The sequence below is a fragment of the Melanerpes formicivorus genome, unplaced genomic scaffold (genome assembly GCF_026170545.1).
Source record: "Melanerpes formicivorus ecotype bairdi unplaced genomic scaffold, bMelFor1.0.p_v2 SCAF_9, whole genome shotgun sequence".
In the NCBI taxonomy this organism is placed as follows: Eukaryota; Metazoa; Chordata; class Aves; order Piciformes; family Picidae; genus Melanerpes; species Melanerpes formicivorus.
Genome location: NW_027142361.1, coordinates 20176961 through 20193940, shown reverse-complemented (window position 1 = coordinate 20193940; position 16980 = coordinate 20176961). Strand labels below are relative to the sequence as shown.

Genomic DNA, 16980 nt, shown 5'->3' with positions numbered 1-16980 from the left:
TGTCTACAACTCCCTGAAGGGAGGTTGTAGCCAGGTGGGGGTTGGTCTCTTCTCCCAGGCAACCAGCACCAGAACAAGAGGACACAGTCTCAAGCTGTGCCAGGGGAGGTTTAGGCTGGATGTTAGGAAGAAATTCTTCATAGAAAGGGAGATTGGCCATTGGAATGTCCTGCCCAGGGAGGTGGTGGAGTCACCATCACTGTGTTTAAAAAGGGACTGGATGGGGTGCTTGGTGCCATGGTTTAGTTGATGAGATGGTGTTGGATGATAGGTTGGACTTGATAATCTTGAAGGCCTTTTCCAACCTGGTTAATTCTGTATTCTGTTAAGCTGCAACTTACCACTGAAGTGAGGAGCTCAAACTCCTGGTCAGGCAGGAAGGAGAGCCAGCCGTCCTCAACGACTTCAAACATGGGCCGGTAGAAGAAGGGATACAGGAGAGTGACAGAATCCAGGGTGGAAAGTGCCTGTGCAGGGGAGAGGAATGAACAGCCACTGAATTCATACAAACTGCTCTTTCATTCCCAAAAGACCATACAGCAAGCAGTGTTTTCCTCTAGTATTCCTGAAGCAAGCTCAAGCCACTCAAAGGCATACAGTCATTGAGCTCGCAGTACTTTTGTTACCTGCTGGGTAGTTTAGCTTACATGAAAAACAGCAGCAGAAACAAAAGCAGGTAAGAGATAATCTAATTGCAACTGGGGGGTTGCATACAGTGTACCATTTCCCTAGGCTCTCCCTACAATGAAAACATTGAGGTGCTGGAGCATGTCCAAAGAGCAATGAAGCTGGTGAAGGGTCTGGGAAAGAGGTCTACCGAGGAGCAGCTGAGGGAATGTGTCCAGAGAAGGGCAACAAGGCTGGGGAGGGGTTTGGAGCACAGCCCTATGAGGAGAGGCTGAGGGAGCTGGGGTTGCTTAGCCTGGAGAAGAGGAGGCTCAGGGGAGACCTTCTTGCTCTCTACAACTACCTGAAAGGAGGTTGTACTGAGGTGGGGCTTGGTCTCATTTCCCAAGCCTGGGATTTCCCCGGTGCCTGCCCACAGCACTAGTGACAACTGCCTTCAGGTGCTTTGGTTTGACATTGGTTTGCCTACAGAATCACATTTCTATAAATTTCATTTTATGGTTATTATTTTCATTAAAGCTGGTTTAGTTTTCCAAGCCCTAAGTCTCTCTCCCTTTCTTTTCCCCTCTGGGAAGGGAGAGTGTTAATAGAGCATCAGCCATACACCCAGTGGCCAGCCCAGCCCTAATCCTTGACAGCCCTCCCCATCATCAATAAAAGCCTTCTAAGCAGTACAAAAAGGTGTTAAGAGGCCTGCCGAAGATCTAAGGACACAAATGTTATTGCTCATTAAGAAGTGTTACCTCAATGGAGCTAGCAATGTTCAAGCACTCCTCCATCCCAGCTATATCCAGCTGAATAATCCGCAGGTCCTTGCATTTTATAACCACGGTGCCCAAGGAGCCCACAAACCTACAGCAAGACATGAAGAAAGAGGCTCTTAAGAACAAGGTATGAGGGGGGGTTACAGCTCTTCCCACAACAGATCTCTACAGGGCAAAGCTCCAATAAATAAATAAATAGGCAACACCCCCCCACCCACACCTTTTTATTTGGTGGTGAATAGTGCCACATCCAGCTGGCAGCCAGGCACTAGTGGTGTCCCCCAGGGATCAGTGCTGGGCCCCATCCTCTTCAATATCTTCACTGATGATCTGGATGAGGGGGTTGAGTCAGTCATCAGTAAATTTGCAGATGACACCAAGTTAGGAGCAGGTGTTGATCTGTTAGAAGGTAGAAGGGCTCTGCAGAGGAACCTTGACCGACTGGACAGATGGGCAGAGTCCAACAGGATGGCATTCAACAACTTCAAGTGCTGGGTGCTACACATTGGCCACAACAACCCCATGCAGTGCTACAGGCTGGGGTCAGAGTGGCTGGAGAGCAGCCAGGCAGAAAGGGACCTGGGGGTGCTGATTGACAGCTGGCTGAACATGAGCCAGCAATCTGCCCAGGGGGCCAAGAAGGCCAATGGCATCCTGGCCTGCATTAGGAAAAGTGTGGCCAGCAGGAGCAGGAGCAGTTTCCCTATGTTCCATGAGGCGGTGGTTGGAACTCTCCTTAGCAGCTTGGATCCCCACAAGTCCATGGGACCAGATGGGATTCATCCTAGGGTGCTGAGAGAGCTGGCAGATGAGCTGGCCAAGCCACTCTCCATCATTTTCCAGCAGTCCTGGCTCACTGGCGAGGTCCCAGAGGACTGGAAGCTGGCCAACGTGGTGCCCATCCATAAGAAGGGCCGGTTGGATGAGCCAGGGAATTACAGGCCTGTCAGCCTGACCTCAGTGCCAGGCAAGATCATGGAACAGGTCATCCTGAGTTCAATAACACAGCACTTAGAGGATGGCCAAGGGATCAGACCTAGCCAGCATGGATTTAGGAAGGGCAGGTCCTGCCTGACCAACCTGATCTCCTTCTATGATCAGGTGACCCGCCTGGTGGATGTGGGGAGGCCTGTTGATGTAGTCTACCTGGACCTCAGCAAGGCCTTTGACACCGTCCCCCATAGCAAACTGCTGGCCAAGCTGTCAGCCCATGGCTTGAACGGGAGCACACTGCGATGGGTTAGGAACTGGCTGGAGGGCCGAGCCCAGAGAGTGGTGGTGAATGGTGCCACATCCAGCTGGCAGCCAGTCACTAGTGGTGTGCCCCAAGGATCAGTGCTGGGCCCTGTGCTCTTTAACATCTTTATTGATGATCTGGATGAGGGCATTGAGTCCATCATCAGTAAATTTGCTGACGACACCAAGCTGGGGGCAAGAGTTGATCTGCTGGAGGGTAGAGAGGCTCTGCAGAGAGACCTCGACAGGCTGGACAGATGGGCAGAATCCAACGGCATGAGATTTAACGCATCCAAATGCCGGGTTCTGCACATTGGCCACAACAACCCCATGCAGTGCTACAGGCTGGGGTCAGAGTGGCTGGAGAGCAGCCAGGCAGAGAGGGACCTGGGGGTGCTGGTTGATGGTAGGCTTAACATGAGCCTGCAGTGTGCCCAGGCAGCCAAGAGGGCCAATGGCATCCTGGCCTGCATCAAGAACAGTGTGGCCAGCAGGAGCAGGGAGGTCATTCTGCTCCTGTACACTGCACTGGTTAGGCCACACCTCGAGTACTGTGTCCAGTTCTGGGCCCCTCAGTTTAGGAAGGATGTTGACTTGCTGGAACGAGTCCAGAGAAGAGCAACAAAGTTGGTGAGGGGTTTGGAACACAAGCCCTACGAGGAGAGGCTGAGGGAGCTGGGGCTGCTCAGCCTGGAGAAGAGGAGACTCAGGGGTGACCTTATCACTCTCTACAACTACCTGAAGGGAGGTTGTAGACAGGCTGATGATGGTCTCTTCTCCCAGGCACCCAGTACCAGAACAAGAGGACACAGTCTCAGGCTGCGCCAGGGGAGGTTCAGGTTGGATATTAGGAAGAAGTTCTATACAGAAAGAGTGATTGCGCTATGGAATGGGTTGCCCGGGGAGGTGGTGGAGTCGCCGTCATTGAAGGTGTTCAGAAGGAGACTTGATGGGGTGCTTGGTGCCATGGGTTAGCTGTTTGGGTGGGTTGGATTGGTTGATGGGTTGGACACGATGATCTTGAAGGTCTCTTCCAACCTGGTTTGGTTTATTCTAATAAAGGTTTATTCTAATAAAGCAGGGAAGTCATTGTACACCTGTACTCTGCATTGGTTAGGCCGCACCTTGAGTCCTGCGTACAGTTCTGGGCCCCTCAGTTTAAGAAGGACATCGAGACTCTTGAACATGCCCAGAGAAGGGCAACGAGGCTGGGGAGAGGCCTTGAGCACAAGCCCTATCAGGAGAGGCTGAGGGAGCTGGGGTTGTTTAGCCTGGAGAAGAGGAGGCTCAGGGGAGACCTTCTTGCTGTCTACAACTACCTGAAGGGAGGTTGTAGCCAGGAGGGAGTTGGTCTCGTCTTCCAGACAACCAGCACCAGAACAAGAGGACATAGTCTCAAGCTGTACCAGGGGAAGTTTAGGCTGGAGGTGAGGAGAAAATTCTTCCCAGAGAGAGTTGTTAGCCATGGGAATGTGCTGCACAGGGAGGTGGTGGAGTCACCAGCCCTGGAGGTGTTCAAGAGGGGATTGGACGTGGCACTTGGTGCCATGGTTTTGTAGTCATGAGGTGTTGGGTGAGAGGTTGGACTTGATCTTTGAGGTCTTTTCTAACCTTATTGAGTCTATGACTCTATTTGGTATTTGCAAGTTATGATCTACTCTTGGTTTTGGCCTTTAAACTCCATCATTGTGATATGGCAGTTAGTGGATGTACAATGAGGTAAAGAGAAGGTTTTCCTCCCAGCTTTTCTTTAAAAGATGAAAGAGAGGGGGGGAAAAAAACATCCAGGTATTTTCTGATAGCACTGAAAGCTTCACCTGAAAAGTTCACAATATCACAAAGGTTGGAAGAGACCTCAGAGATCATCAAGTCCAACCTGTCACCACAGATCTCATGACTACTTGTGCTGGGTTGAGGCAGCCCCCTTCCCCACCCCTGGCAACAATAAACACTCAGACAAACGGATTGCAAAAGTGATGGAAAGTTTAAATTGAAAGCAGTGAACACTTACAGAAAAGCAAAGGCGCAGTGTCAAAGAAAAATCCCAAAGCAGGCCCAGAGAGATCCCATCCCCACCTGAGGGTACACCCAAGACCCCCAGGGCTCCTTCTTCCCCCTCCCACTGCTAGGCTAGTCTCAGCTGGCCAGATCTGAGACTGCCCATCCCCCCATGGCCTTGGGCCTAGCCAGGCCCAAAGCCAGGAGACATCTCCCCCAGTTACCGGCTGACGGAGGAGGAAGAAAAGAGAGCATGCTAGACTCCGCACTGGATCTTATAGTGGTGCAAAGGATTGTGGTAGGAAATACTACAAAATTTCCTGTGTCCACCCCTCTGGGCTGGACTTCTGGACACAGGAAGTAAACATTGCAGGGGGGCACCCAGCTCAAACTACAACACTACTAAACCATGGCACCAAGTGCCACATCCAATCCCCTCTTGAACACCTCCAGGGATGGTGACTCCACCACCTCCCTGGGCAGCACATTCCTATAGACGATGATGGAGATTGGAGTCAATACAGCTGACCAATATGATCGAGTATTGTTCCTTTATTGTTCCAGTATTGCAGGCCTATGGTGCAGGTCTATGGTGCAAGTATAGCACAGTAAAGTAAAGCAAAGCATAGAAGAAGGGAAAGGAAAGGCAGAAGTGCGTAGCAAGGGAACTTCTACAACTTATATAAACTCGGAGTGCCTTGTTGGTATGGCTTCATTGGTTCCCTATGAGTGACCACACATCGCACTATTACAGATTATTGGTCCAACTACTGACGACACGCGAGGTTGTTGATGCAGGTGCATGTCCTGTTGTCCCAAGATAATTTTCTGTTTTATAGCTACCAGTGCCCTGTTTTAGTTACATGCTGCAGGCACAGCACTGTTTTGCCACACTGCTAGCTGGCTCTGCCCTTATGCTGAGCATGGCCTACCACCATGTCAGGCTCTAGGCCTGCACTGCCAGATTGCTCACACTGCTCGTTGCCGGCATTGCCACACATTCCCATGGCAAACAACTCTCTCTGTGAAGAACTTTCTCCTCACCTCCAGCCTAAACTTCCCCTGGCACAGCTTGAGACTGTGTCCTCTTGTTCTGGTGCTGGTTGCCTGGGAAAAGAGACCAACACCCTCTTGGCCACAACCTCCCTTCAGGGAGTTGTAGACAGCAAGAAGGTCTCCCCTGAGCCTCCTCTTCTCCAAGCTAAACAATCCCTCAGCCTCCACTCACAGGGCTGTGCTCGAGGCTTCTCACCAGCCTCGTTGCCCTTCTCTGGACACATTCAAATGTCTCTATGTTCTTCTTAAATTGAGGGGCCCAGAACTGGACACAGTATTCAAGGTGTGGCCTAACCAATGCAGAGTACAGGGGCACAATGACTTCCCTGCTCCTGCTGGCCACACTATTCTTGATGCAGTCCAGGATGCCATTGGCCTTCTTGGCCCCCTGGGCAGACTGCTGGCTCATGTTCAGGCAGCTGTCAATCAGCACCCCCAGGTCCAGTGAAACTATTGAGGGTTACTGAAATATTTGATTTTAATTCAGGTTTTAAGCTGACATTTTGGTCTGACTACACTGCCACTCCCTTGTCTTTAAGAAGGACGTTTGTATAATGGTATCTGCAGTGCCAGAGAGCTCTTTGCTTTGCAGACTTCGGCAAAGTGAAGGTCTGCCTGCTGCTCCTCAGGATGCAAAGCACCCTGCCTTACAATGCACACGCAGCTCACAGACGCCCCCTCCAGTCTTCCTCACCGACCTGAAAGAGGGATGATGCCTCAACAGAACCCAAGGGTTTCCTTCAGGTTAATTAGCCGTTAATGGTTACAGGAACAATGTAGATTGTAGTTCACAAAACAGCGAACAAAGGACAAGTGGAGCCTACTCATACCCCACGGGAGCCCTGGCAGCGGCCAGGAATCATCTAATCATAGAATGGTTTGGATGGAAAGGGACCTTTAAAGGTCATTCAGCACAAGCCCCCTGCAGGAACATCTTAAACTACATCAGCTTGCTCAGAGTCCCAACAAAGGTGACATGGAATGTTTCCAGGGATGGGGCATCTACCACCCCCCTGGGCAACCTGTGCCCTCAGCAGATACGATTTCTCTCTTCTGTCTACTGTAAACCTCCCCATCCTCACAGCAGATGTGCTCCAACCCTCTGATCATGTTTGTAGCCTCCTCTGTACCCAGTCCAACAGGTCCATCTCTTTCCTGTGCTGAGGACCCCAGATCTGGACACAGCCCTGCAGGTGGGCTCCCACCAGTGCAGACCAGAGGAGCAGCATCCATGCATGAATGCAGCCCAGGACACAGCTGCCAGCTCATGTCCAGCTTTTCACCCATCAGCACCCCCAAGTGCTTCTCCACACTGCTGCTCTCCATCCCTCAGCCTGGATTGATAGCAGGGGTTGCCCTGACTCTGGTGCAGTATCTTACATTCACATTCTTAAATCTCCTGAGGTTCACCTGCTGTCCAGGGGAAAGCAACAGAAGCAGGCAAGGCCTGCAGGACCAACTTCCAACCACTCATGGCCTGACCCTCAGTCAGACAATGCACAAGAACAGAGTTGTACACACTCTGAACCCTGTTGCTAAGCTTTGGGTTGCTTCACCTGTGCTAGAGAAGACAGCTGTAATTTATTTTAGCATTATTGCATTATTACAAGTCCAAGTGCCGAGTGCTGCACTTTGGCTACGGCAATCCCATGCAGAGCTACAGGCTGGGGTCGGAGTGGCTGGAAAGCTCCCAAACAGAGAGGGACCTGGGGGTACTGATCGACAGCCACCTGAATATGAGCCAGCAGTGTGCCCAGGTGGCCAGGAGGGCCAATGGCATCCTGGCCTGCATTAGGAGTAGTGTGGCCAGCAGGGGCAGGGAAGTCATAGTTTCATAGTTTCATTCAGGGTTGGAAGGGACCACAAGGATCATCTAGTTCCAACCCCCCTGCCATGGGCAGGGACACCCCACACTAGATCAGGCTGGACAGAGCCTCATCCAGCCTGCTCTTAAACACCCCCAGGGACGGGGCCTCGACCACCTCCCTGGACAACCCATTCCAGGGTTTCACCACTCTCATGGTGAAGAACCTCCTCCTCACATCCAGCCTGAATCTCCCCACCTCCAGCTTCATTCCATTCCCCCTAGTCCTATCACTACCTGAGATCCTGAGAAGTCCTTCCCCAGCCTTCCTGTAGGCCCCCTTCAGATACTGTAAGGCCACAATTAGGTCTCCTCGGAGCCTTCTCTTCTGCAGACTGAACAGCCCCAACTCCTTCAGTCTGTCCTCATAGGAGAGGTGCTCCAGCCCTCTGATCATCCTCGTGGCCCTTCTCTGGACACGTTCCAGCACCTCCACATCCCTCTTGTAATAGGGGCTCCAGAACTGGACACAGTACTCCAGGTGGGGTCTCACCAGGGCTGAGTAGAGGGGGAGGATCACCTCCCTCGACCTGCTAGCCACACTTCTCCTGATGCAGCCCAGGATCTGATTGGCTTTGCGGGCTGCAAGTGCACACTGAGAGCTCATGTTGAGCTTTTTGTCCACCAGCACCCCCAAGTCTCTCTCCTCAGGGCTACCCTCCAGCCAGTCACTGCCCAGCCTGTATTTGTGCCTGGGATTGCCTCGACCCAGATGCAGGACCCTGCACTTGCTCTTATTGAACTTCATGAGGTTGGCCTGTGCCCACCTCTCCAGCCTGTCAAGGTCCCTCTGGATGGCCTCCCTTCCCTCCAGCGTGTCTGCTGCACCACACAGCTTGGTGTCATCAGCAAACTTGCTGAGGGTGCACTCAATGCCACTGTCCATGTCCCCCACAAAGATGTTGAATAAGACAGGTCCCAGGACTGATCCCTGAGGGACTCCACTTGTCACTGGCCTCCACTGGGACATGGACCCATTGACAGCCACTCTTTGGGTGCGGCCATCAAGCCAGTTCCTTATCCATCTAGTGGTCCACCCATCAAACCCATGTGTCACCAGTTTGGAGACCAGGATGTGGTGTGGGACAGTGTCAAAGGCTTTGCTCAGGTCCAGGTAAACGACATCAGTTGCTCGCCCCTCATCTATTAATTTTGTCACCTAATTAATAGATGAGTCATTGTGCCCTGTACTCTGCTTTGGTTAGGCCACACCTTGAGTACTGTGTCCAGTTCTGGGCCCCTCAGTTTAAGAAGGACATCGAAACACTTGAACATGTCCAGAGAAGGGCAACAAGGCTGGTGAGAGGCCTTGAACACAAGCCCTATGAGGAGAGGCTGAGGGAGCTGGGATTGTTTAGCCTGGAAGAAGAGGAGGCTCAGGGGTGACCTCATTGCCCTCTACAACTACCTGAAAGGTGGTTGTAGCCAGGAAGGGGTTGGCCTCTTCTCCCAGGCAACCAGCACGAGAACAAGGGGACACAGTCTCAAGCTGTGCCAGGGGAGGTTTAGACTCGAGGTGAGGATGAAATTCTTCACCGAGCGAGTCATTCGTCATTGGAACGGGTTGCTCAGGGAGGTGGTTGAGTCACCGTCCCTGGAGGCGTTCAAGAGGGGATTGGACGTGGCACTTGGTGCCATGGTCTAGTCATGGGGTCTGTGTTGATAGGTTGGACTCGATGATCCTCGAGGTCCTTTCCAACCTAAGTTATACTGTGATACTGTGTTAATTATCTGTCTCTCCTGTGCAGACACAGGTTAACATGCACAAACAATTCTGTCTTGGCTGGTGCTGAAGGAAGAACTGGTCTGTGCACCACTTCTGCCCTTGTTGCAGTGCTGTTTCACAGATCCCCAAGGAAGTAGCAGCATGCAGCCAACATCCATCACCAGAATAAGAGGACACAGTCTCAAGCTGTGCCAGGGGAGGTTTAGGCTGGATGTTAGGAAGAAGTTCTTCACCGCAAGAGAATTGGCCATTGGAATGTGCTGCCCAGGGAGGTGGTGGAGTCACCATCCCTGAAGGTGTTTAGGAAGAGACTGGATGGGGTGCTTGGTGCCATGGTTTAGTTGATGAGATGGTGTTGGGTGATGGATTGGACTTGATGATCTCAAAGGTCTTTTCCAACCTGGTTTATTCTATTCTATTCTATTCTATTCTTTATCAGCTTAAGAGTGTTCCTTCACTCTTTCCAGCACCAAGGAGAAAACACTCTTCATCCTTTTACATGGCAGTTTCATTCCAGTTGCATCCACACAAAGCTGCTGCCAGGGAAGGAGAGATCGTCTCTAGAAACCTTCTAGAAACCAGGGCTGGCAATAAGGGCTGTGAGCAACTGCAGGCATCACTAACTCAGTTACAAATCATTTTGCCTGGATGAGGTCATTATGTTCAGAGTCCCACCATTACCCAGCTCCACTAAGTCTGCTGCTAAACCATGTCCCTTAGCACCACATCCAGGCATCTTTTAAGCACTGCCAGGGATGGTGATTCAACCACCTCCTTGGACAGCCTATTCCAGTGTTGAGTAACCCTTTTGGTGAAGAGGTTTCTTCTAATGTCCAGCCTAAACCTCCCATAGTGCAGTGTGAGGCCATTTCCTCTCATACTGTCTCTTGTTACTTGGGGAAAGAAACCGACCCACAGCTTCCTACAGCTTTCTTTCAGAGAGTTGTAGAGAAGTTCTGCTCTCAGCCTCTTCTTATCCATGCTACACAACCCCAGTTCCCTCAGCTGCCCCTCAGCAGACCCATGTTCCAGACCCTTCACCAGCTTCACTGCCCTGTCTCTAGACCCACTCCAGTACTTTGAAGTCTGTCTTGTAGTGAGTGCCCTAAAACTGAATCCAGTATTCAAGGTGTGGCCTCTCCTGTGCCGAGTCCAGGAGGACAATCACTTCCCCGGCCCTGCTGGCCACACTGTTCTTGACATGAATAATGTTCTGAGCTAGCAATGCACCACTCCCTCATCACAACTTACTATGCCCTTGTTTATTTGGTATTAACTTACACTGCAACTAAGCTCATCAAACTATCCAGAAGAAAAGAAAGAAGGGCAGGCTTGTCTGTAAGGCCTTCCAATATCTGAAGTGGGCTACAAGAAAGCTGGGGAGGGACTTCTTAGGGTGTCAGAGAGTGACAGGACTAGGGGGAATGGGACAGAAATAGAAATGGGTAGATTCAGATTGGATGTTAGGAAGAAGTTCTTCCCCATGAGGGTGGTGAGACACTGGCACAGGTTGCCCAGGGAGGTGGTGGATACCTCATCCCTGGAGGTTTTTGCAGCCAGGCTGGATGTGGCTGTGAGCAACCTTATGTAGTGTGAGGTGTCCCTGGCCATGGCAGGGGGGTTGGAACTGGATGATCCTTGAGGTCCCTTCCCACCCTGACAATTCTATGATTCTATGCTAATAGTTTTCAAAATGGAGCTGCTGCTAGCTTAGTACAAACAGCAAGGAGGAGGAGGCCAAACAGCCCCAATGACTGAGCAGTACAAGACAGAGAGCAGATTTCCTGAGGTTTCTAGCACCCTGTTGCTCTCCACCCTCAGCCCAAGATGCAGCATTTCAGAGAAACACTGGGAGAAATCACAAACTTAATCAATGTCCAGCACTTCACCCACTCCCAGATTCTGAGGCAACCTGCTCCTTCATTTTGTCTCATCAGAAAGGAAATCTGTTCTTCCAGGCAGCAAAACCAGGGCACTGACACTGCAATTAATGCAAAAGTATAATGCAAAAAGGACTAAGGTGAGGAAGCTGAAGGCAATGATCAGGTGAGATGAGACTGCCACTCAGCAAGGGAAGTGTGATGGTGCAATGTAAAGCAGACAGAAGTGATGGTAGGATGATTGATCTCCAAAGTCCCTGCAGCAGAAGGGAATGGGCAGAACTAAAATGGAGTGCTGCAGGTACAACTCAGCTTTCCTACAGTGTTCCTGCAGTGAGAATGCTGCTAAAGTGTTATTGATTCCCATAAGCAGTTGGAGAAGACAAGGGATATAGTGTCAAGGAACAGGAGACTGATCTGTGGCTGAGAAAGTCCAGAGTCCACTTCTGCCATCAGTTTTGCTGGCAAATGACTTCAGTAGTGCCTCAGCATTCACCTCCAGTGGGCAAGATGCATCCTTTATAAAGTCTTTTAACAGCTGCTGCTGAAATCCACTGAGCAATGAACACCAAATACTGCTGACAAAGGTGCGTAGGCATAAAAATTCCAACTCCATATATGACACAAAAAAAATAACCTTGAGATGCAACACTCAAATACCAATACCCAGAGTAAGAACCGACCTGCTCACACCCCATCCTGCCCCATGCTCTGACTCTCCTTTCTCCAGGCTCCAATTTGAGAGACCTGAGGTGCAAGCCTCTCTTGGCAACGATTTCTCAATTCACAAACACAACTCGATACGAGTAGGCAGGGAAATTCGGAGGCATACCTTTTCTCTATGGAGTCAATGTTGGAGTGCAGCAGCCACAGCTCCTCAGCGTTGTCTTGGCGCCGTGAAGAAAAAATCAGATGATGGCCGGTTAAACAGAGAGTCCCCTCCACAGCCAGGTAGAAGGGGCGGTGCAAGACTACGTTGTCTACTCGGGGTGTCTTGATCAGCTCCGCAAACTCCATGCTTGGAAGCGAACAGGCCCCGTGAAGCCTTGCCACAAAAACTTGCTGAGGAAAACGGCAACCAACCTCAGCAACGGGATGGAGGGCCTGGGGATGGTCTACAAGGGGCGAGCAGCCCTGAAGGGGCGCAAGGGCACAACCCGAGGGGTGATCCCGTTTCTTGGCAGGCTGGAGAGAGCCAGCACCGTGGTGGATGATGCGGGGAGAAGAAAGGGACGAGGCGGGGGTTAACCCAAGTCCCACCACCGCCTCTGAGAAGATCGATGCCCTCGCAGGGCCCCTGTGCCAAGGGCCCGACCGAGGAGGTCCTGGAGGGTGACTCGGCAGCTGACAGAGGAGAGCAGGGGGGAGGATGGTGAGGGGGGAACCTCAGTGCTTGACAAAAGGTAGTGTGGGCCCAGATGAGCAGGGGGAGAGAGCGCTCAATAAGCCAGGAAGGGGAGCACCGAGCGCCGGAAGTGAGGTAGCGGCGGAGGAGAGGTAGCGGCCGCGCCGAGCTGAGCTGCCCGATGACCCCCAGGCCCCGCCGCTCCCAGCAGGCGCGCAGCGAAGCGGTTCCGGCCGGAAGCTCAGAGGTTCCTACCGGACCTTCGGTGCACACGTGACACGCAAAGACCAATCCCTGCCCGCGCCTGCCCTTACCGGAAACAATCCTCCTGAATAAGGGCCCGGCGCGCCCTGCGACCTGACAACTAGCGTTCTGGGGCCGCACCAACAGATATTTAAGAGATGGGCGGGGCCGGAGGGGATGGCGGGCACGAAGGACGCGGGACCTTGCCGGGTGAAAGCCAATGGAAAAGGGTCATCGACGCGGGCCTGGGGCGGGGCAGGATGCTGGGGGCGTGGCGTGCTCCGTGCACGGAGCGGGAAGGGGGGGAGCCAGGGTGACGAGGGGCGGTGGGGGAGCGGCTGGAGCTCGGTGCCCAGGCTGGAGCGGGCAGGAGTCCCGTGTTGTGCAAAGAGCTGAGAAGCTCTGGAGCAAGCAGGGAGCAAGCAGAAGCTCAGAGTCACAGGCTGGGTGTGGGAGGCCGGCAGGAATCCACGGCGAAGGCTCAGCAGCACAGTGTGGTGGGTTGAGAGAGAAGGCCTAGCTTTCTCTCCCCCACAAAGAGGAAAAAAAACACAGCTAACTCAGCCGGAGAAGCGGAAGGGATGCTATATTTTACAAGCAATGTGGAAAATGCAAGATATGTACACAAAATATACAGTATTTACAATATATATACAGAAATAGACAGCAAAGTAAAAAAAACAAGAATACAGGAACAAAATTCCCTCCTCCGGACAGAGGAGGGTTCCCCCCCTGTACCCCCTTCTCTCCCCTTACCTCCCTTTTTTCCCAAAGAGGGTTAGAAACAGAGAAAAAGGCAGTTATTAATAAAGCAGAATTCTAGTAGGCCTATTAGTAGGATTAGTTGCTTATCTGTTCAAGGTCGCTCTGGCAAAGAGCCCAGAAGCAGGCAAGCTGGAAGAGAGAAGGAAAGGGACGAACTGAGAAAAAACTCCAGCTGCTCTAAAACTTAAAACTGCATTCTACTAATCTACCAATGAAATTCGTTTAGAACATCGATGTTTTCATTGTCTTCACCAAAACATTTGGCCAGAGTGTCCCAGCACTGTCCCTTTCTTAAAGGCACAGCCTCAAACGGTCACAGTCCACCCCTTCTAAACAATTTTAATTGGCTGTACATACTGTCCATCCAATTCAAAACAATATTTACAGTTTGTAAGTAAAGTTCATAGTCCATTCCGGCTATACTCAGATGTAGATGATTCAAAAGTCCAAGAAAATCAGGAAAAGAGAAAAATGGAAAACAGTTTGTCTCTTTGCAGACGAAGCAAAGAAAAGGGAAACAGGGATTCTCAGGGTCTCTTAGTTGACTCAGGGTTCTCAGGGTTTGTGCACCGTTGATTCCTGTGGTGAAGAGGTTATTAAATTTATGAATATGAAATATGAATTATGAAAAATATTATTTTATTAATTATCAAACTATTAATAACCGATGAATCACCAACTTATATACATGTTCTAGTGCACGTTCGTGAAATACATTCCACAACTGGCTTAGTATTATGATTTTAACGTAATTGAACTATCTATAAACCCTTTCTATATTTATATAACGAAGGGTGCAGTTCCGCCGCTTGGCCACTAGATGGAGACTCGGCGGGACGCGGGCGGCTTCTGGCTATACACAGCAGTATTATAATCTTTCTGTGCGTCAGCGCTTACTCTGCTAGACGCGGATACTTTGAACTGAGTGCTAGTGGGTGGAAAGCACGTGGACAATATTCAATCCCCTTCAGACAACAGGGATCGGTCCTGGTCGGGGTCGGTCCGTGGGATCGGCCCTCAGAAGTCGGCTCGCACGGCAGGGCGGGACGACGGTGGCTGGTAGGTGGGCTCGAACGACGGAAGCAGGCGAAGCTACGGGGGTCGGCCCAACCACGGCGGTTCTCGGGGCTGATGCAAACAGCCTCAGGGGGAGAATGCGGCTGCGTTAGGCGGCAGATTCTCTTTAATGAGGTTAAAGGAGCAACAGGACTCTCGTAGTGGTCCCGGGTCCGGTGCAATACAAGCACGAACAATGCTCTGGTTTTCCCTGGAATTCACAGGGCTCAGAGCGGCACTCGGCGGCTCTGAGAGAGCGGCACTCGGTATTGATCAAGTCCCTTCTCCCCGGCAACTGGGCAGATCTTACCCGCGGGGGTTGGTCCAGTCCTCCGGTGGCACGATGGGCTCTTCCGATCGGCACGACTGGTTGTAGCAATGCTGAGCTCCTCAGGCTCAGCGAAGGTCCTCCCTCTGGGCTTCTTCAACAATGCAGAGGCTTCCAGTATGCGTGCATGTATAACAGAAGCTAACAACAATAAGCTCAATGGCAAAGGCTGCAGCTCGAGACTTACTCTCTCGAGCAAGCACAGAGACAAAGTAAATGAGGGGGCAACGTGTTCACCAACTGGGGTGATACTTATAGATTCCTCGAGGCTGGGCTTGACCAATGGGCATTCTCATAAGCAACTGGCTTCAGCCTATAGAAAGCGTGAAGCTAGAATTATGCCCATACTTGGTGTCAGCACAAGCGCTGCATGCGCTGGGTGCGTGCAAGCCTGGCTAATGCCTTGGCTTTTGTCTCCCTCCTAGAGGGAGGGGGAACTTGCCCACATGCTGGGACAAGATTCAGTATTGGGGCATAATGTGCCTTCACCACAATTCCTCATAGATTCTTCCTTTGGACACGATGTAGATGTACAACAGTTCAAAATTAACCTCTTTCAGCTAAAGTTAAATTTCTTTGTGGAATACACTGTATTTCCCCATTCTCTTGCATTACCCAATAAGTGTGACCCGGGCCTTCAGCTGAAACCACCCCTCAGACAGATTTAGTCTCTCCATTTTTACCTAACAGATTCTTTTCTCTAACAACAGGAACTCTATCACCTTCTACTTTCTGTAGCAGATCTGAATGTGCCGGTCCAGCTTGGTTCACTGAACCTCTACTATTTCCGTTTCAGTGGTAAGCTCCACCGGGAACACACTGAGACCAGGAGCCTCGGAAAAGCACGAACTGCTGCCTTTTCAACCTGAGGGACCCGCACGGAATCGCTATGCTCAGCAAGGATCGTCTCTCGCCGATTCTCCACGTGCTCGGGATTGTTCAGGCTCCCCTGCGTGCTGCGGCAGTTTAAAAGCCCGTGGCAGCTCTCGGCAGCTTCTGTTTCAGCCCGGCTTCTCGCTCGGACGTGCGCGCCGCCACTTTTTTTTTAAAAAACTTTCTCTAGTAGGTCCCGTGGGCAGGGCTAGCCATGGTGGTAACTCGCCGCAATAACTCCTTTAAAAAGTCAGTCTCGACTCAGACTGAGGGGGATTATAAGCAGGTAGGTAGGTGTCATAAGCAAGAGGTAGGTGTCCAGGCATCTAGCTGCAGACGGTGCTGGAGCCTGGCACTTGAGATGCAGGGTAGCGGAGACAATTCCTGCATTAGGTGTGAGCAGATGGACTATCTGCTTAGCCTGGTGGCCGGACTGAAGGACGAGGTTGCTAGACTTAGAGATGTAAGTGATTGTAGAAGGGTGACGAACCTGAGTAACCAGGCTCTGCAGGCCCCCCCAGCAGAGGCCGGTTATCCAAAAAGCAGAGGGGAATGGACACAGGTTCCTCTCAAAAGACGCAAGGTTAAACCTCCTTGCCTCCCCTCACCCCCCCCACTGCCCTTGGAAAACAATTACGGGGCATTGGAAGTTGAGGGTGAGGTGATTCTGATATCGGAGGACACACCATCTGGGGTTTTCCCTGTGGCAAAACAGCCTAAGGTTAAACAGCCTAAGGTTAAACAGCCTTTCCCTGGCATCAGGACTTGCTCCCTTAAAAAAAAGAGGAGGGTAATTGTTATTGGTGATTCCCTCCTGAGGGGAACAGAGGGCCCCATATGTCGGGCAGACCCTACTCACAGGGAGGTTTGTTGCCTTCCAGAAGCTATGGTTGGAGATGTTACCAGAAGACTGCCTGGTATGGTGCAGCCCTCTGACTGTTATCCCTTGATACTTATGCAGTTAGGGAATGATGATGTTGCAACCAGAACTCCCAGGGCTATCAAAGATGACTTCAGGGCCCTGGGAGATCTGGTTGAGGGGTCAGGTGCACGAATAATTTTTTCGTCTATACCCTTAGTTGCAGGAGGGAATACCATAAGGAACAGGTCAGCAGCTGAAGTCAACAAGTGGCTTAGAGGCTGGTGCAGTGTCGAGGGTTGCAAGGGAAAGGCCTCCCCCCCCGGAAAGTGAAAGGGAAAAAAAAATTCACAGCTGAAT

The 16980-nt window shown here is 51.4% G+C and overlaps 1 protein-coding gene across 2 annotated transcripts in view; it reads right to left on the bottom strand.

Moving 5' to 3' along the window:
• The window catches only part of MTMR9 (myotubularin related protein 9), a 118781-nt gene extending 106103 nt beyond the window's left edge, over window positions 1–12678 (bottom strand). For both annotated transcript variants that reach the window (XM_068143216.1, XM_068143217.1), the window contains exons 1-3: window positions 11984–12678; window positions 1371–1479; window positions 342–467 (exon numbers count right to left, since the gene is read on the bottom strand). In XM_068143216.1, the coding sequence (XP_067999317.1) occupies window positions 342–467; window positions 1371–1479; window positions 11984–12168 (420 nt within the window). In that variant the 5' untranslated portion in view covers window positions 12169–12678. The remainder of the gene's footprint in view (window positions 1–341; window positions 468–1370; window positions 1480–11983) is intronic.
• Between the last annotated feature and the right edge of the window lie 4302 nt (window positions 12679–16980).